Raw genomic sequence first — 20,032 nt, forward strand, 5'->3', positions numbered from 1 at the left:
CATTTCTCCAGTTCCCAAAGATATGAGCTAGTGAAATGAAAAAGGGGAAAGGCCTAACATCCTAACTGCTGATTATGACATGGATTTTATTGATCGGCGAGTAAAAAGCTAGCAGTTAGGAATTCTTCTCCCCCATTTTACCTGTCACAGCAGACAGAAAGGCATGTGTTACTTTTTAAGACTAGAGGGTTTACTTGTATTAACTTTTTCCTATGGTGAGTTGTCTAGTATTTATGGTACAAGACTAGGCAGCAAATTCTATTGTCAACTCCGCTAATAACTGCAGTTATTTGCTAGTTTCTCAGTCCTACCCAATTCATAAAGAGTTCTTCCTCATCTTCCAGACACAGCAAAGCTGTGAGATTCTTAAAGCACTTGCCTGGATTCACAGTCCAAACTCAATGGAAAGATAACACCAACCTCACTGGGCTTTGAATCTCAAGATCAGATAAAGAGTACATATCATGACAAAGACAGCACAATATAGGCAGATCCTATTCCACTTAATCCTCCAAGTAGAACTTAGGATCTAGCTTAGACTGTAGATGCCAACTTCAACCCTGCTCGAATGCCTGAAGAAAAATTAAAAATGCATCTTGTTTTGTAATATCCCTTCATCTAGGCTTTTCTGTGATATTCTCAAGGCTGCGAGAAGGAGGAAGAACCATCCACCTTCTGCATTAGTAGTTTTGCAGCAACAGGGTAGAACAGATTCACTTAGGTACAGGCATCCAAGTACCACTTAGACACCCCATGGGTAGAACATGACACAGCCCTGTACATCCAGGCTTTGCTTTCAGACACTGCTTCACGATACCTTGCCCTCAGTTTCAAGAGGGTCAACTTACTTGTTTCACAGTAATTTCCTTCCCATCCATCGCTACATATGCATTTGTAAGAGTTGATACCATCAATGCAAGTGCCACCATTTTTACAGGGGTTGCTTTCGCAGTCATTAATATCTGCAACAGATTAAAGAAAATCTGCCTCAGTACAGTTAGCAAGCCTTCTTATATAGCTTGCTTTGCTGTCAAAAGGCAAACTCCATTTCTGTACATGACAAAAGCATGGACACAAGATAAAGATGAAACAGCCACCAATCGCTTTCGTAACAGTATATTCTTTGTAATAGACCTTAAAAAAGCCCGTAAAACCTAGGGTAAAACCAGCTATTAAAACCACCTCAGCTTGAATACACAAGGTTTGAAATCATACAATTCAAGGACAGCTGATTTGTTATAGTAACTCCCCCCACCCCCACTAGGTTTTGTGAACTCCAATATGCCATGCCCAAGAAGGACCCTAAGTAGAGTTCCAAGGTCCACTGTGTCACAGGAAAGCCTTATATGGTCTCAGAGGAAGGGAAAATGTCATTTTTTAAGAGCAAACTCGAGGTCAGAACCAAAAAGATAAACATCGTAAGTTCTTACTTTCATGGCAGTAGGTGCCAGTAAAGCCTTTATTGCACTCGCAAGTGAATTTTCCCCCTGCTTGGCTCTTGCACTTCCCATGGGGACCGCAGACATTTGAAGAAATATAGCGAACCCCTTCTGGTGTGTTGTTAGAAGCCACTGCCACTGTACAACTGTCAATAACTGCAGAAGGAGAGAAAGATACAGCTGAGGACTGCCCACTTCATCACATTACCAAGCAGGCTGGCTTCTTGCAACCTGTAAGTACCTAGGTCTTACTTCCATGGTAATTACCTGCATTGAGATTCCAGGGTGGCTAACAGCACTTGTTACATTAGAGTAAATATTTGCAACTAATTTCCATTTAATCTTCTGGGCCACAAGAGAGTTTGGAGGCTGCTGGGTCTGATCTACTGTGCATGCAACTATGATTGAGAAGCAGGTATGAAGCATCTCTTAGATACCCGTAATCACAAGCAGCACATTTTTCATGTATACTGGGGTAAGACACGGGTCAAATTCAGCTGCATAATGCAAATGGAGCATTCAGATTTTGACCTCAAGGCTGAACTGGCCCCACCAAGCCTTATCCTGGGAAAATGAGTCAAAAGCATTGAGGCAGCTGTCACTCAAGAGTAACACATACCTTCACAAGGAGTAGTGCGGCAGTGGTCTTTCAGGTGGGAGCAATTCTTTCCCTCATAATCTTCGGGGCAGTTACAGTAGTAGTCTGTGGCAAGATTGAAGCACTGGGCGCCATTCTGGCAAGGGTTGGGCTCACAGTAATCTATGTCCAACTATAAATGACAGGGGGAGAAGGGGGGAAGCTGAGTGAAACAGAGGTTTTATTCTTGCTCTTCTCACTGCTACAGGCTGCAGACACTGTGGAATCTGACCTTTTTATCTGCTGCCTCTATTAATTGTACACAATGCAGAGAGTATAGTTATACTTCCAGTAGCTTTGGCAGACAGCATTCTGATATTAAACAGCCACTGAAGGTTAATAGTCAGCATGCAACAAAACTTGACACGCAAACACTTGCAAGCTGTTCAAACGAGTTTTCAGCCACCACAAGATTTTTCACAAGCACTTCCTTGGCAAGCAGCTATATAGAAAGTATGTCTGTCATACGGGTCACTGGATATGAGGTATTCAGCATACAGAATCAAGAAGTGCTTGTGGGAACTCCGTTATCTGGGACATGCCTTTCACCCATGCTCACCTGACAGAGGTTTCCTGAGAAACCAGCAGGACACAGACACTGAAATCCATTGATTTCATCCTGACAGTGGCCACCATTCAAGCAAGGGTTGCTTGCACATTCATTAATGTCTCTCTCACAGTGATCTCCTGCATAACCAGGTGGACAGAGACATCGGTAGCCATTAACCAAGTCCTAGGAATGAATAAGACAGGATTTAAAAGTTAGTACGATTTTTTTTTTAAGCTCCAAAAACTTATCACCTTTAATAGGCCGAAAGCTGTCATAAGAAACTTCAGCTGACGTTAAACCAGGCAAGAGTATTTAGGAAAAAAGGTATTTGTTTACATTCTTAAATTTCTCAGTGGGATATGTTAAGTCAGATTTAAAACTGGAGCAGCCAGGTTTACTATTCACATATAGTTAGATGAGCTTTACAATAAACAAGGCCAGCCAACAGTTCACTGGTGGCAGCAGTGGAGAAGATGAGTCATTTGCTGCAAAAAAAAAGTATATACTACCTGCCCCCACCCCGTTCTTCCCTCCTCAAAAGAGCCAGCACTTCAGCTGCTGTTAAATGACAAGGCTCCCTTGACCCTGCATGCTATTTTACACCTGGTGTATACTTGGCCCGTGCAGACTAAAGCATCTTGATTTCAACACCTGCATTAACAACCTATTAAAAAAAAAAATCAGGCTGACTTACTCGACAGGATCCTCCATTCTGACACTGTCCAAGACAATCATTAATATCTGCAATAAAAAACAGCATACTTTTAGGAGGCAAAAAAAGGATTTATATGAGCTAGTGTCTCTCAAAGTCCAGCTAGATAAACCTTTTGTCAAGTTTCCTGCATGCCTTCCTCAAGATAAGGTTATTATAATGGGTGGGAACATTCAGCAATTCTTCCAGTGGAGCTAGTGAAACTTCACATCATTGTTTAAGTCAGCTTATCAGAATATAGCCATGCTAAGGACTAATGACTTTGATAAAACTGTGTATTCTCATTCCAGACCAACTACTCCCTTTCTTAAAACATCACCAACTGCTGGTGGCTGGCTCACCATTTAAAGCACTGCTCAGGACTCAGTGGAGTGTATAGCAATATTTCCCCTTTAGGTATAGAATGCAAAGAGATGCTTACTTATATCACAATTCTGGCCAGACCAGCCATCAATGCAGTCGCAATAGTAGCTACCAATCAGATTCCTGCAGGAGTTGGCATTGACACAAGGTTTGCCCTCACATTCATTCGCATCTAAAAAACAGTTTGAACGGACAATGTTGAGCTGTGGATGCAGCAGAAGGGGAAAAGAGTCTACTTTTTGTTTTCACAGTAATAAATCAGGAGTTCATTTAAAGCTCAGAAAGCAACTTAGAATATAAAAATGGATTAGGAAGACTGAACAGAATAAAAAGGCTACCCAACAGGAGTCCTCAAGGCCCCTTTCAATTCCTCTCCAATTACAGCACACTGGCTGCACTAATTAAAATCAATAATTACCCAGCCACTCACTAAGCATCATGTTAAAGTATCAAAAAACTGGAGACCTGGGCCAGCATTTCAAAGGAGCACTGCACCCTGGTCACTGGAATTAATATGCAACATGAAGAATGCAGACAGCTCATTCTTCATGATATCATCCACATTTTGGAGCCCAGCTGTGAACTCCTTGGTCTGGAGGAGTTGACATAACTAAGAAGATACAGAAGTTTCTCACAAAGCCAAAGGAAGGAAAGAGAACATGGAGGTGGGGGAGGGTGCATGAAGAAGGGACAGACTAGCACGGGTACACACAAAACTAGTTCACCTACAATTTAAAATACCTCTGTTAGACTTAGTAAACTTTGGAACTGTTTTTCTGCAACAGCCAGTATGATCAACGGTGCTACTCAATTAGGAAGCCATTCTATAAAGGGTGACTTAGGCCCCAAATCCTGAGAACACTTCTACATGTTCTGAATGTTAAGCCTCTCAACAGGCCTGGAGACTATAAAAGTCTTCACACGCCTGAAGCCCAACTCTTAAGGACCTGCAGGACTGATTCCCTGGTAGGCAAATTCTACAGTAGCAGTTTTGCAGAACAGCTTTCAATAAAGAGTAATACAACACTTACCAAGTTGGCAAGTTTTACCAGTCCACTGAGGTGGGCAGATGCACTTAAATTCACCAACTAGATCTTGGCAGGTTCCTCCATGGCCACAGGGATTTGGAGAACAATCATCAATGTCTGCAAAAAGAGGGCAGGAGGAAAGACTTAGCTTAGTTCAGGATATTGAAATCTTGGCACATACAGGGTTGCCAATAAGATCTGTTGAGAGAAGGGTGCAAAAAGCACTAACAGAGCTGAATGAAAGAACCTCACATATATGAAAGGGGGCAAAGCATCAGAATATGAATGGTCATTAAAAGCCAGCACAAACAAAAAAAATGTTGCAGAAAGGTTAAAAAGCTTCCTTCCCTCCTAGGTCGCAAGTAGCAAGAGCTAGGGAAGGATAAACATTTATGAGCTTACTGCAAACTCCCCCCCAAAACAGTACTTACTATCAGTGCAAGTTGGTCCAGCCCAGCCTGGTGAACACATACATTCAAATCCAGTTGAGGTTTCGAGGCAGCTTCCTCCATTGTGACAAGGATCAGAAAGGCAGGCATGTTCCGCTACACCAAAACATACAGCCATGTCAGGTCTGGTAAAGTCCAGGAGTATAAGCAGTCACCACCAGCAAGACCCACTTGCCACTCCTTATGCACAGCCCTGTGCTTGGGCCACCAGCACAGCTGCTGCTACATCTCATTCTCATTTAGCAGCTTTTGGTTTCACACTGTATGAAACTGGCAGGAAGTCATCTTTCATGCTAAGCTGACCTGATCAACATACCATGGACTTTTCGGCCTGAGCGGGAGCCAAGTTAGAGCTCACACCAACTGCAGCGAGATTGCTAGAGAAGTCATTAAGAGAGTCATCAGGAGTTTGATTTAGCAGATATCAGTCACTCAGCACTGAGTGAGAGTGAGCTTAGACCTTATCAGCCAGCCTTTAACCTCAGTAATATTACAAAAGCAAACTTCCTAGGCGAGGCAGAACGAGACCAAGATAGCTACCCGGAGCTGACAGGAAGCTAACTGGTAGCAATCAGCCCTTGAGAATCAGGGCACTTACCAATTTCGCAGTTCTGTCCCGAGTAACCCTCAGGGCAGGAACACTGGTATTTGTCAGGCCCCGTGTTGCTGCAGGTACCACCATTCAAACAAGGCAGGCGAGTTCCACAGTAGTTAAGATCTGTACAGACGCATACAAGGAGCAGAGTGGTAAGAGCCGAACAGAAAGGGTTTTGTTCAGTTACTCTAAATCCTTTCACAGAATGTGCCCTATGCACAACGGCAGGCCAAGACAGGGCAAAGTGAAGCCTGTATGCTAACAACCGGTGCATGGCTGGGGGCGGGAGGGGGAGGCTAAAAAACCTAGCCAAAGGACAAAACCCCTGCCACGTTCTGGATGCTCTCTCTCAATGCTAGCTGCCAGCATTAAAATTCAAGTTTTACCCTTGGCTATCTGCAAGATTAGCATACCTTTGTCACAGAGCTGACCACCCCAGTTGGTTTCACAGAGGCATTGCCATGGTTCATTGCAGGTGCCATGGACACATCCTGGGTGTGGAATGCACTTATCACAGTACTGGCCTTGCCATCCATATTGACACCTTAATAAAAAAAAAAAAAAAAAAAAAAAAAGGAGCATGGAAACAAAAACTTGGTACTACGTTTGTAGACAAAAAGTAACTGCAGAACTCCCAAGGTTAAGTAAGATTTTTTTTGGGGGGGGGGGTGAAAAGCCATTCAAGGTTTGTTTGAGGGTTTCTTGTAAACAAACATCTTAGCGGTTTCGCCAAGGTCTCTGAAGCCAGCCCTCCTCACAAAAGAATAACTGTTCTGAGAAAACCAGCGTGGGACCATTCAACACAATGCTACTCTATTCTGAAGCTCACACAAATGTGGCCGAGAGGGTGGGTGTATACTACAAATCAATCTCTGGATTTTGACAGAATGGATTATAAATTGGGAAAAAAAGTCAATAGGAACAATGGTTATCTAGCCCTCCCTCAGGACTGCAATGTCCCAGGCATTTTAGCCATAGTGTGTGCACAGGAAGAGAAACCAAACACAGCCATAAACACTACCTCCCAGCATTGTAGGAGACAGCAATAGAGCCAACTTATCCTAGTGTTATCGGAAATTACCCCCGTGCTAGATTGTGGTAGAAGCCTTCTGATACAAAATTATGAGACACATATGATAAAGGGATTTCTTTAAAAACAAAGAACAAATACAAGATTTGCAGGGTGTCTGTGTGTGTTCGTGTAGGGGTTGGTTGTTTTGGTTGGGAGCGGGGGGGGGGGGATGACAAATTGGCTCGCCACATACTTAAGAGCTCATTGTTTTTCTGAAAAAGCACTCTCCATCCAAATGTTATCTACCTTATGGAGTTTGGTTTTTAAGTTATGAAATATTGCTAATCTTCAACTAACTACAGCTACTATTCTGAGATTTTAGCACAGTGGGGAAAAAACAGCTTAAACCATACAAAGTCAAGCATGAAACTTAACATGTTACAGCCCCCTCAAGCTGGAGCCTAATTTTGGAATTGCTTCTCTCAAGCAAAATGAAACAGGGATTTTTCATATGAATAAAAAAAAAACCCATGCACATACACTTGGGAAGAGAGAGGGGTGTAGCTGAAGTCATAGGTTTACTAAAGGACTGTATTTCATTAATAGAGCCTGGCAGTAAGTGATCAGCAGTAATAACTCACTGAGCCATTACTAAATTATGAAAATAAACTTCTGCGTAGAAGGCAGTTAGGCTTTCTTTTCAAAAAGCTGTTCTCTGCCCAATAAGTCCTTCTCATGGGAAACGTTACAGGGCTCTAACCAATGGCTAAATCACCCAAGGCTAATAGTATGTTTAACTTCCTTTCTAAAACTCGCAGATGACCAGTCACCTCCTAATTAAAGATTTTTTTTTAAATGGATGCATCAATATCAGCCTGTTCAAAGCTCATGTGAAACAACTGAAGTTCTGTGTATGAAAAACAAAGTTAGTCTAAACTTAGTTTCTTTGTAACCCATACTAAAAACAGAATGGGGTGGAGGGACAGGGAAAGACCACCTTTTCTGAAGCAACTTACTGAACATCTTCTGATATAGAGAAAAAGAGAAGATGGTAATAAAACATCAAATTTGGGATCTCAGGTACAGATTTCTATGACATGAAAACTTGCAGGGAGATTTCTATGACATGAAAACTTGCAGGGATGCACTAATCTTTATAGCGGAGGCCACAGGTTTTCCCAAATGCCTGGGCCCTTTACAGCCTCCCTTCCTGCCACATTAAGGAGGCAAAGCCCTTTAAAACCTTTCCTCTTGCTTCAGTGAAACAAAATGCAGTAACAGTGAACTTGTAGAGCAAGCATATAATTTTTTTTTTTTTTTTTTAATTAGTGCTTGCATTTTGGGACTGATCTAAGAAAACTAGACAAGGGCTATGGATAATTTTTTTTTAAAAAAGGGAAAGTTAGTTCCAGAATCCTGGAATTTGTTCTCATTTAATAATATGTATGAAGCAGTTTCTCATGAGAAATTTGAAGTTTCTTTGCTTGTACAATGATTCATGAGTAGATTTGGTTTTGTTGGCAGGCTCATCTCGAAGCAAGTTACTCGCACCAAAAAGAAAAGGGATATTTTAAGTACATTTGCAAGTTGTCTATTGTACCAGGACCTAGAACAGTTTCTGCTAGGATGTTATTTTTAAACTCAAGTTGCATTTGTAACATACAGACGACATGACTCATCAAAACTTAAGAGAATATAAAAATCTCATTTCTGCGTTTGCTTTAAAGATATGGGACTCATTTGGCAAGCAGAAAGGATCTGAAAGCACCAGAAGGGCAGTGTTGTTTTAAAACTATGCAAATCAAGTGTGGGAAAGTTGCACCTTGAGTAAATAAGAGCACTAGTGCATGTCTGGGCAGTAAGTGGGAGGTGAGAGACTTAGAAAGAGAAAGGCCTAAAAACAATTCAGGAAACAAAGCCTGTTGTTCGGACTAGGAGACAGCAACCCTACAAGGCATGTTTATTCTGAAGACAGTAGCACAAATCACTGGTAGCCTCAGCTGATAATACTTCTTGCGCCATCTGGCCCACACTACTTGCAGCGTGTTTTTTAATTAAAATATCTATATATATCTATCATCTCAATCACAAATGGGTATTTTATTTAGCCTGTATAGGCTAAATTTATTTATTTTATTTAACCCCAGTTACATCCATGCAGTTGAACATCAGAAACAAATTGAGTAATTTTTTTGTTGCTTCGCACCTGCTTCTCACAAAACAAATCCACACACATTTCATTTTTTTTAGTTGTGCTGTCAGCACTGTCCCTTAGGAAGGCATTTTTATGGATTCCCAAGGGAAAGAAGGGACTGCTGGAATCATCTTGTTTCACCTAGGAAGGTGTAACACAGGCCACAGGACTCGCATGAACCAATACCCATCACCAGAGCTTCTCTTTCAGGAGATGCATCTAGCCTTCAGTTAGACCCTTTCTCCAAGGGCAGATGCAAACTGACCCTGTTAAGATGCAAATGGCTTTCTGTTCTTGAAACCCCATCTGTATTTTACCTTAAGAACTCTACCAACTTCACTCTGTAAAACATATGAAAAACCTTATACTGACCAACTCATAAGCCTTCCTACATATTCTCCCTTACTCCCATTCTAAATGATCACCATGAAGGAGTTAAAAACTTTTAATAGCTTGCCTATAAAAAGCATTCAAATTCTATACCCAATAACCCTGTATTGATCAGGGAGAAAGCCCTCCCCATATTGTAAATCTGTAGCATATAATTTGAGACATTCCAAAGATTTTAAATTGTTGTGTTGTGGCTAAACTCTACTTTTCATTGTCTCCTGGCCAGAACTGAAGAGACTTCAAAGCAGCAGCAACAAAATTTGGCATTCATCAGTATCTACTGACAAGATTCCATCCCAGCTATTAACCTCTCAGCACTCAAAGCCTGGCTCACAACAGCAAAGGAACCAAGAGATTTTACTAATCCCATTCTGAAGAATGCTTGACTTTTGCCTATTGATGGAAGGAGTTTGGGAGGGGATGTGAAAGAGGGGGAGAGGAGCAATAGGGCATTGAGTTAGAACTTTTAGCAGAAAAGCCCGTAACCACCCTTTTTTGTTATTTGGCTTTTTTTTTTTAAGCAAATGAAATTGGAACCATTTATACAGAAGCAATTAGTCACTACTTGTGGAAGCAATTTACCACCGTTTCTCCATTTATAAATAGCATCACTTCAAAAATGAAAAAAAAAAAAAAAAAGAAAGCTCAGCTATCCATTTATCTGAAAAAAACCAAAAGAAAACAAAAAACACTGCTTTTCTCTTGGTGCAACCAAGTATGTATAATAGGCCCTTACAAACTCTGGAAGTCTCTGACCCCCACCATCATCACATTTTGTGTAGCATCATTTATTCATAATTACTTAGCAAAAACATTTTGTTTACCTGCACTCTCCCGGTATTTTGCAAGAACCATGTTTTGGGCTACAACCCTGACGGCAAATAGCTGTAAAAGAAGTTATACAGAAAAGGAAAGTATCAGCATGCTGTCCATTTCCTGCATTCTCACACTCGTGGGAATGCTTTAATCTCCAACTAGCATTGTAATCCTACCAAATCCATGATTTAACAGGTCTCTCATATCAAGTCTATTGGAAAGAAGCTGAGGTAGGTGGTGCCTTATGACAGCAAATCCACCAAGTCCACTAATACAGCTAGCTATAAAAGAGATCCCACATAATCCCATTTTAAAGAATGCCTCAGAGGCAAGAGAAGCCATTTCACTTCATAAAGCTACAACCCCCCCATTTCTGCACTCAAGGGTGAAATAACCCCACCCTTGCACACCCACGAGTGTTACACTAACAAGTTGAAACAATGTATTTTCCCCTTCATGTACACACATGTACACAGCATGGTGGGCATCAAGATTTAAAAGTACTTAGGTGTTTTGTCAACAAGACAAGTCAATGTTTAGTTCCTCCAGTTGATACGTTTCTCCCATGATGATAATGCTGGTCTAAGGCTCATAATGTCAGCTCACATAAAGAAGAAACAGGCTGGAATTTGCTGAAGCCCCTTCTAGTGCAGCTCCTCTCTTTACATTTCCTCTGCACCTCCAAAAAGGAAGTCTTCACTTAAGTTAAGGGGGTAATATGTTTCTAGGTGTATTTACATAGGTAATCACTGCAGGAGGTGGCAGTGCAGATTATATTCAGGCCCCTTCTGTTCTATGCTTCAAGGTCGGGTTTATAAAATAAAATCTGCCCAAGTTTCCAAAAAGTCATTTAGGTACTTTGGAAAAGCTTGTCTGCTGAATGCAAGGGTTCATACAGTAAATCCTGCTATCTGTGCAGTAGGTACATGGGCAGCAGCACAGTAATCAACCAATCTAGTTCAACAAGAATAGCATGGAATAACCCAATCCCCCCCACAACCTCACTTTAAAAAGTCATCTCTTTGTCCAGTCAATCCTTGACTCCTCTTCCAAGGTTAGGCAAGGCACCACTTAGGGACTGCAGTGACATGGACACTTACCCTACAGGAATTATTTTTCTATGGCTCAGAATCAGCCCAATCTAGTGGTAAAATATTTCATATGCTTCTACCAGTACTCCAGGCTATACAAAGGTATTTAAAAAGAATAAAACTCAAACGAATAAACAAACCACACACACTTCAAATATTAAGTAACAAACCTTTGTTGCATTCCGGTCCCATCCAGCCTTCCAAGCAAGTTTTGTTGCCATTCTGATCGCATGTATGGTGCCCAAAGAAGTCATCCCTTGGGCGACAAAACTTGTTGCAGCCAAAGCCGTAGTAGTGCTCATCACAAATCACACGGATCTGGTACTCAAAATGGGCGACGCCTGCGTTCTGTTTCAAAGCCTGCCACTGACGACTTGGATTGATCATGCCAGAATGGGATGCCTTTTCAATAATGCTATCAGGATCTACAAGTCAGAAATGAAGGTACGATTAACACTTTTGCTTAGGAGTTGGTCCCCTGTGCTGGCACTCCATTAGGCATACAGGCTTTTTGTAACAAAGCACTGCAGCAAACTGACTATTTAACTTCACGGCTTTAGCTGAAAGATGGATTCTGAAACACTTTTATTAATTGAAATATATATGCTGTATTCTGAACCAGAGCTTGGAGTGGAAACAAACCCTTGAACTGCTCAGTCCTGACTTCAACTAAGTCCCACATATCCAACAGCTAAAGGGGGGCAACAAGGCTGGGACAGGGCAAGAATTAAGAGACATTTCTTCATGCCATCAGTAAGTATGGGAACCTCAAGTTTGATACATCATACATCTTGCTCTGCTTAATGCGTTATTAGTAATATATTACCTATTTTTGGCAGTAATGAAAATCTCAGGCCATCAGCCTGCAGAAGCCTAATAAGACAACTTTTACAAACTGGATATTAAGGGCCTACAGGCTCCTAGAAAATAGGTTATAAACCCAAATGGGGAAAAACATACCTTCCTTCTAGCAGAGGAAGTAGTGATTTTGGCATTCAGTTGACATAAATGAGCTCACTCTATTTGGGAAATACTGTACAAGTTATCCCTTTAGATGCTAGACTTGGATCTTTAGTGTCAGCTAAGAGAGATGCCTTTCTTAGCAGAGTCAAATTACTTTGCATGCACTACAGATTTCCCTTCTCTCCTTTAAAAGTATTTCACAGCAAAAGGTTTAGATTTTGTATGAGACATCTCATTCCAGCAAAATTTTCCAGCTTTTGGAAACATACAACTGTCTAAATTGTAGCTTGAAATAATAATAATAATAATATTTCACATTTGCTCGGAACATTGTATATATCTGTGGTATTTCACTTTGTAGTCCAGGTCTTGTGACTTAAATGATCTGACACTGCCTTACGACCTGCTGCTAGCAAGCACTTGACTGCAGAGTGAAAGTTTATCATAAAACAGCCAAAATACCCTTACAGATCTAGAGCAAAAACAAAAATAAGTACCAGGCTAGACTGTTCTGTGTGTGAAAGCATAAGCCAGAGACAGAAAAATTTGAGGTAGAAGGGCACCTTGCCAGTAATGTGTTAGAAGGCTCTGTGTGAAATATTAGCACATTTAAGTATTAAGAAGTAAAATGTATCAAGTAGTTTATTCATTCTTTCAACAATAAAAAAAGCTTAGGATTTTACATAAGGCAGACACTAAGTGCAATAAAACCGCTTCACAAAGCTGATGAAGATGCATGGGCAGTTCTTGTCTAAAGAACTTTAGAAATGTTCATTACAACCATTGATTTTTTAGTTTTCAAAAGAAACTCCCAAGCTAACAGTTCTTCAAGACTATGTAAAACCTACAATTTCATCCCTAAGTCACACCTATCCTACTTGTACCTCTAGGAAATGCTTTAATGTACTTGGCTGCCCTGACACTACCACAGAAGTGCATCCATCTCTTATTTCCCATTTTTTAAGCCACCCTGGTACTCTTGAAACAGAGTGCGGCATCCATTCCATTTTTACAGTTTAGGAGTTGAGGTCACCAACTTCTTGTGTAGTTTGTGGTTTTCTCCAGTTTAACAGTGTTTTCTTTCCAACTCAGCTCTCACTTGTACTCTGATCCTCACCCCATGCCTGTATGTGATGGAGGAGAAGATTCTCAGATATTTTCAGTCCTGTGAGTCACTTAAGTTTCTTTTGCCATGAGTAATTTAGATGCTTAAAGACTTTTCAATATTGGTATAAGTCGCAGCAGTACAGTGCCTGAATGTGAATGTGCACTTCTTCTGTGTAGATATAAAGTTCCTATAACCCAGGGGTGGACAGAATATGACCCATGGGCCACATCCGGCCCACCAAGCAATTACATCTGGCCCGTGGGGCCCCTTTGCAAGCCCTGGCCCTGGGGCTGCTCCTCTGCAAGCCAGCGCATCCCTGCAGGAGGTGTTGCTTTGGCTAAGCAACCACCCTCCTACCCTAGCTTGGCCTGACCCGCCCCTAGCCCTGAGCTGGTGGGGGGACACTACAGACAAGAAGCCACTGCTTGGGAGAGGCTTTTGCTGGTGACCCTGTGGCTGTTTCGAGCCTCCTGCCCGCCTGCAAGTGGGGGCCCCTACCATACCCCCCATTCTAACCCCTCCATACCCACACTGCACACCCCTCCACCCATACACCCACTCCCCAACCACACCCCCCCTTGCCTCCTACACAAAATATAGAAGAATAAGACTGTATCTTGAGCTATTATGCAATTGCATACTATGCAAACACATAGATCAGGACAAAAATCTTTTTTTTTTTTTAAATAAAATTGAAGTTACAGACTTGATGATCTGCTCAGGTCCCTTCCGACCCTACTAACTATGAAACTATGTTTGATTTGATTTGATTTTTTGGTATATGATTAGTTTTTTTTCCCCCGGTTTCAAGACGGCAGACCCTCCCACCCAAAGAAATACTTCCAGGACAAGGGGAGACACTTCCAGTGGCAAAGGTCAGGGGTTAAGGGTGAGACTTCTGGTCCCAAAGTGGTAACCAGGGGGTGGGGCACCCATCAAGGGACAGGGCTACCCTTGCAGCCCCTGACAGCTCACCAAAACTCGTTAAGTGACCCTCCAGCCAATATAATTGCCTGCTTCTGTTATACCCAGTGATCTTATTCCTGTAAGAGACTAATCCAGGAGAAATGTTGAAGCCTGTGCCTATCCATTTGTCTTCAGTGGGACTCGCCAAGTGATTCATGTTACACTTAGGCTTAAAAAGCTCAAAGTTCCCACTGGGACCTTGCTAAAATGGCACCTAACGTCTGAGGCACAGCTGGCGCCTACACACAGATTTCCCTTAATCCACTGTCTTCACCATATTTTACCGTTAGGAATAACTATGGATGCATCACCCAAATTGCACAGGGACAATGGATCTGCTTTGCTTTTGAGGGAAAGCCTTTTACACAGTGTTCTTGATGTTACTTCACCTCCTCACAACAGTTCACTCTTTGGTAACAGAAAACAAGCTGCAACTTCTTTTCTTGCCTCCACCCTGACATCCCTCCTCCTTCCCTCAGCAGATCTGGGGATGGCTATTTGTTACAAAGAGGGGTAAGCCACATTTCACTCAAGTTGGCTAGTCCTTTGTGTACATGGCCAGCCAAATTCTGCAGAAACACTCCCATTAATTCTCAGGCTCTGACTGAAGCAAGGGTAGATTGGTGGGATATTATTTTGCTTCTGACAGGGTGAGAGATGATCACTAAATATCTCTTCCTCTGATACGGGTCAGAATAGTTCAGCTGTGCACACAATTTCTGATACTGTTCATGCAGGCTTCTAAGACCCTGGTCAGTACCTGGCACCAGCCATCACCAACAGAGTAAAAAAAAAAAAAAAAAAAAAAAAAAAAAACCAACACTCTCAGAACCAGCTACGACACTGCAGGCCAAACATTTTAGCAAGTCTGCCCTAAATTAGTCCCACATCTTCCCTAAGAGCCACTCTGATCCACTGCCTAATCTGCTGCTGTGCTCTCTGATCTGCCATGTGCCACACAGAGGCTGCCCATGCCACTTGTGACATGCATGCTGCAGGCTGGCCAGCCCTGAACTATGACAAGTTTTTCTTTCTAGTTTTTCTTCACTCTCCCTCAGTACCACCTGCCAGTATACACTACCAAAGGCACACTGCTCCAGGCTTCAGAAAGAACTCCCAGAAGCCTGCTACTACTCCATCCCAAAGAAAGATTTTAAAGGGTACTGAGAAGCAGCAGGCAGCAAAAGAAATAAGAATGAATTCAGCCAGCCTCAAGGGAAAGCAACCTTCATAGCTCCCTCAGTATCATCCATCCTCTGATAAAATGGTTAGAGGAAACATTACTCTACTTAAAATTGATGTAGTGGAAGAAAGCAGCTTCTGGTATCTTTTTAATTTGTACCATGCACTTAGCATCAGAACTGGCTGGTTTCAAGCCCATTTTGTAGGTCACCTGCCATTCTAAACTGCTTCATCTCAATTTGTCAGTACAAGCACAAGACAAGAATTTCCAGGCTAGTCCAGAAGTGACTAGCCATTTTAACCACATTTTGACTACGGGCTGGCATTTCAGCTAGTACAGCCTCAGGGGGAAAAAAAAAAAAAAAAAAGAAATTAAGGTACGTTAACATGCTTTTGGCCACCCAAACTGATTCGTTACGTTTGACATCTTTGCCTCAGAATGTCTCCTACTTATGGTTTAGTTTACCTTCGGCTAAAACCGCTTACGCTTTGCTGGAATTCATGTGCAATTGATACTAGTAATTTACAATAGCTCTTTGACATGCTGCAAGATATATACAATTAACAGAGCTGATATAGCATATAACTAACAGCAGAAAGATGGAATCTAAATACAGACATGAAGACAATGACCTGATAGGTTAAGCCATGGCCCTTGGATTTCAATGGGGCCAGGATTCACCATGAGCACTACCCAGGGGAAAGACTATTTTGAGCTTATGGCGGCTAGGACAGAAGGAAGGGAAGCAGAAGCAGGAGGCGGATGCAGTCTCGATTCTTAGCGATACTATTTCACTAGGAAGCTCAACATATGCCACCAAAACAGAGAACCTACTAGAGGTATAGCCTTCTTTAAGAGCCCTTGCAGAGGGAAGTTATAGAATTCAATAAGGATTAAAGCATTAGGGTTCCACAGGAAGTTCTGTAGAAACTTACAAAACCACCATTTTATTTATTGGCAATTGTATATAGGTTTTGAAACGTTCTCTAGAAAACCTTATTCTCAGTGGCACTTTGAAAAAAAGAAAGCGTGCTGTCCATTAAGCACAGGCAAATTCCTTCTAAGCAAGGTGGTGATACACAAGAAAAAAGGTTGGGTTTACGCAGTACAGCTACTTTGGCAAAGCTACTGGGAGAATTTAATCAGCAACATAGGCAAGACTAAGCCTGCCCCTTGGTCAAACATGCTATTGAAAAAAAAAAAAAACCCATGAGAATTTTGTTCGAAGACAATTGTGCTTCCAGAACACTGGAGCAAAGAAAGGATTCATTGTGTAGCTTTGGAAAGTCAGTTTCATGAAAATACATGAGACCTAATAATAGAAAAAGTGGCAGAGACCCAGACTGAGGGGGAAAAAAAAAAAAGTGGTATCCTACTGTAAACAAGACCTTCATTTTGAATGCAGAGACATCTTCCACTTATAATTTGACACTGCCAGTGTAGCAGGCCCTATGGATATATTTCCCTTTACCCCCACATAGTGTGTGTAACTAAGGCCCAAAGAATTTTCTGATTAATGGTTCTGGGATGTTGTCTTCTCTGCACGCTCCTCTCTCAGTAGTAGCTAGAGCAAACTAGGCAATACCTGGTGTCATTTACTAACACCTTTCATTAAGTTACTACTCTACGCAAACTTTGCAGCATCTGGAATGAATGGATCCTCTTATATGAAAAGGAACTGCATATATGAGATTGCTATGCCCAAGAACAGCTCCAATTGGGTCTGTCTGAGCACACGGATCTGTGCTCCTCCTTCCACGCAGTCTGGAGATCATGAGTCCCATGCTGCTGTTGATAACCCAAGTAGTTCCCATTTTCAAAATAACTGGGATTACAACAACTAGACACAGATAGGTTGGGTCTGTTTTGGGGTTCATTTGGGGGAGTTTTTGGGGAGTGGGGGATGCTGGAAAGAGTTGGGAAGACAACCCAGTATTTTCTTCAAGAACAAAATCCGGGAACACCATAGGTCACCCAATTCCTAGACTGAAGCAACATGTGGATCTAATGGCTTCTGATGCCATGGGAAGGTGAACCCCTATACATGCACAAACCAAAATCCTGAGCTTCGTGGAAACCTCATGCTCTGCCCATTAACATTTAAATACACCATTTCAGAATACACGCACCCAGTTACAGCAGCCGATTAATAGCACAGCTCACAAGCTGCAAGGATTTTATTACTTCCTGTGGCTAACAGGAAAGTTTCTGAAACTGACCACATAAAGCCATTTCAGGGAAAAGATTTCTGCCCCACTTTTCAGCCAGCTTCGTCACGTGGCACCTGGTAAATATTTTCCAGTGTCCAGCTATAAATCCTTAAATTTAAATCCTCCATCCCAAGGGAAAAAAAACTAAACACTGATCAGCTTTGTTTTTCATCCCAAGTCATCAAAATAACTTTTACATTTAGTCTTATTTGGCTTTTATAAACTGTGTGGGTTTTTCGGCTCTGAAATAAAGTTTTGAAAGCATCCAAATCATTTAAGTCCCACTGCAAGTCAAAAGGATTTAGGCTCCCAAGTACCCTTTTTAAAATCTGACTTGGGTGCTTGTAGGAGAAAAAGTTACCTATCATCTCCATTCAATAATCTACCCTCAACTCCTCACCTAAAAATGGAGGACACTAAGAACACACAGCATCCCAGACCCAAATCCCGTCACCCAGTCTGTATAGGCAAACTGCACATGTGCAGATGATGGTATGACATTTTTCCCCACATTCAGCAGAGAATGTGTAGGTTCTTGTCAGCAGAAGTTGTATCGTGACTGGGAGAGGGGAGGGAAAATGAGCTGCCACAAATTAGCTGCCCTCTTAACATAAAGGCCTTTCAGTAGATAGTCATCTGAGGAGTTTCAATGGAGTAAAGCAAAAAACACTTACTAGCAGAGTCATTGCTGTAGTCCCATGCCTCCACAAGTAATGTATAGGATCTCTGTGAAAACAGAAATACATTTGTTAATACTGCAGAGACAGCCTTTAAAAAAAGTAGTTTGGAGACGTGCATACATACACACTTTATATATTTGATCCATCTGTACAGCTGTAATAGGCCATTTTCATTTATTTAGACGCAGATGTTCCATCTCTCCCACTCCGGAGCTTGCCCATTTAGGACAAAATAAGCAACAGATTATACTTGAGACAAATGCAAGCCTCTAACCCCTTAAATCAGACTGGATAAGGTAGCTTAAGAGACCTTTCACCTTGGATTGCTCATCTTTGTCAACACTAATGTATCTTATGTTCTTAACCAGGAAGTACAGCTTTTGACAGTGTGCTGTAGCAAGAACTGAACACGTTTGGCAAAGATACATCATGGCAGGGGGGGAGGAAAAAAAAAAAAAAAAAAAATCAGCTGCTTCAAAAGAATTTTAGTTACAAAAAGCCCTCTCTTTCTTCCAAACCCAGACAGTTTTTTCCATCCTGAAAGCAAGGAGTGTTGCTAAGATTACCATGCTCTGGCTAAGCAGTGCAATCTCTGGAGACGTTGCCTTTCAGCACCCCCTTTGAAAGCTTTGTCTGCACTAGGCCATCACTGCTCCCACAAGTATCAGGTAACTAAGGAAAGAACTGATGAATCTGGGAAAGGGGGTGGGGTGAGAGAGGCAGTGTAAAACAAAGCCAAGGAGCAAGCTCTTTAGAGGAGCACAGAACAGGAAGAAGTGCTAGTCACCTATGTGTCACAGGTATAGACAGACTGAATGTGCCAATGTGTTTTCTACCATTCCAGTAATAATCATAAGCATTCAAAGGGATCCCTTCAGGCTGGAAAAATGCCAGCTATTACATTCAAGCTACCTCAGTCTTCAAGAACAAAGCCAATAAGACATGCCCTGCCTTTATCTTGCTATGCTCTACTTTGATCCTTCATTTTCCAATACTGTCATGGTCCCAAAACATGCTTATAAACCACATTCTCAAAAAAAAAAAAAGAGGAGTCAGAAGGATCAAGCATTCAGCAAGAAACCAAGACAGTGGTGATCAACTGTTTGCTTCTAATGCGAATGCAACTCTCTCCACCCCAGTAAGGAAGGGGGAGGGGAGGGGAGGGGGAAAAAACAAAAACAAAAAAGCATGCACAAATTAGGTCTGTAATGAGAAGTTACACATCACATGGCTTATTTTCTTTACTTCCCATCCCATTGCCAGCACTAGGTAGAGATTCATTTGCAGCCACTGCAGACAGCAATTATTAAATAGTGTGCTACCAGAAATGAACTGCATTAAAGTAGTAAACAGCTGCAAGGTGCAAATCTCAGACAGGACTTCAAACCCACTTTAGAAAAAAAGAAAAGAAAAGAAAAGAAAAGTTCTGCTTTGCTTTCTTATTTCTCATGACTGGACACAGCATGCAGCCTCTGAATGAAAACCTAATTTGTGATAGACACCAGCTTGGACTATAGCCTAAATGTTTCATATTCAAAGCAAACTAGGATTCTATTTCGTTCACTGATAACTGTGGGAAAAGGCTTCAAAAGTAAGCAAAGCTGGGCAAGCTGAGACATGTGCCCAACCTTCTAAGCAGAACCTAG

The 20,032-nt window shown here is 41.7% G+C and overlaps 1 protein-coding gene across 2 annotated transcripts in view; it reads right to left on the reverse strand.

Annotated features, from left to right (window-relative positions):
• JAG1 (jagged 1) overlaps positions 1–20,032 on the reverse strand; it is a 38,273-nt gene that overhangs the window by 7,688 nt on the left and 10,553 nt on the right. For both annotated transcript variants that reach the window (XM_019549112.1, XM_019549113.1), the window contains exons 3-15: positions 18,381–18,432; positions 11,447–11,701; positions 10,194–10,254; positions 6,187–6,317; positions 5,777–5,896; positions 5,161–5,274; positions 4,733–4,846; positions 3,760–3,873; positions 3,321–3,367; positions 2,636–2,809; positions 2,059–2,209; positions 1,431–1,595; positions 849–962 (exon numbers count right to left, since the gene is read on the reverse strand). In XM_019549112.1, coding sequence (XP_019404657.1) covers positions 849–962; positions 1,431–1,595; positions 2,059–2,209; positions 2,636–2,809; positions 3,321–3,367; positions 3,760–3,873; positions 4,733–4,846; positions 5,161–5,274; positions 5,777–5,896; positions 6,187–6,317; positions 10,194–10,254; positions 11,447–11,701; positions 18,381–18,432 — 1,612 coding nt within the window. The remainder of the gene's footprint in view (positions 1–848; positions 963–1,430; positions 1,596–2,058; positions 2,210–2,635; positions 2,810–3,320; positions 3,368–3,759; positions 3,874–4,732; positions 4,847–5,160; positions 5,275–5,776; positions 5,897–6,186; positions 6,318–10,193; positions 10,255–11,446; positions 11,702–18,380; positions 18,433–20,032) is intronic.

Source organism: Crocodylus porosus, unplaced genomic scaffold (assembly GCF_001723895.1).
Source record: "Crocodylus porosus isolate Cpor-Errol unplaced genomic scaffold, CroPor_comp1, whole genome shotgun sequence".
Classification (NCBI taxonomy): Eukaryota; Metazoa; Chordata; order Crocodylia; family Crocodylidae; genus Crocodylus; species Crocodylus porosus.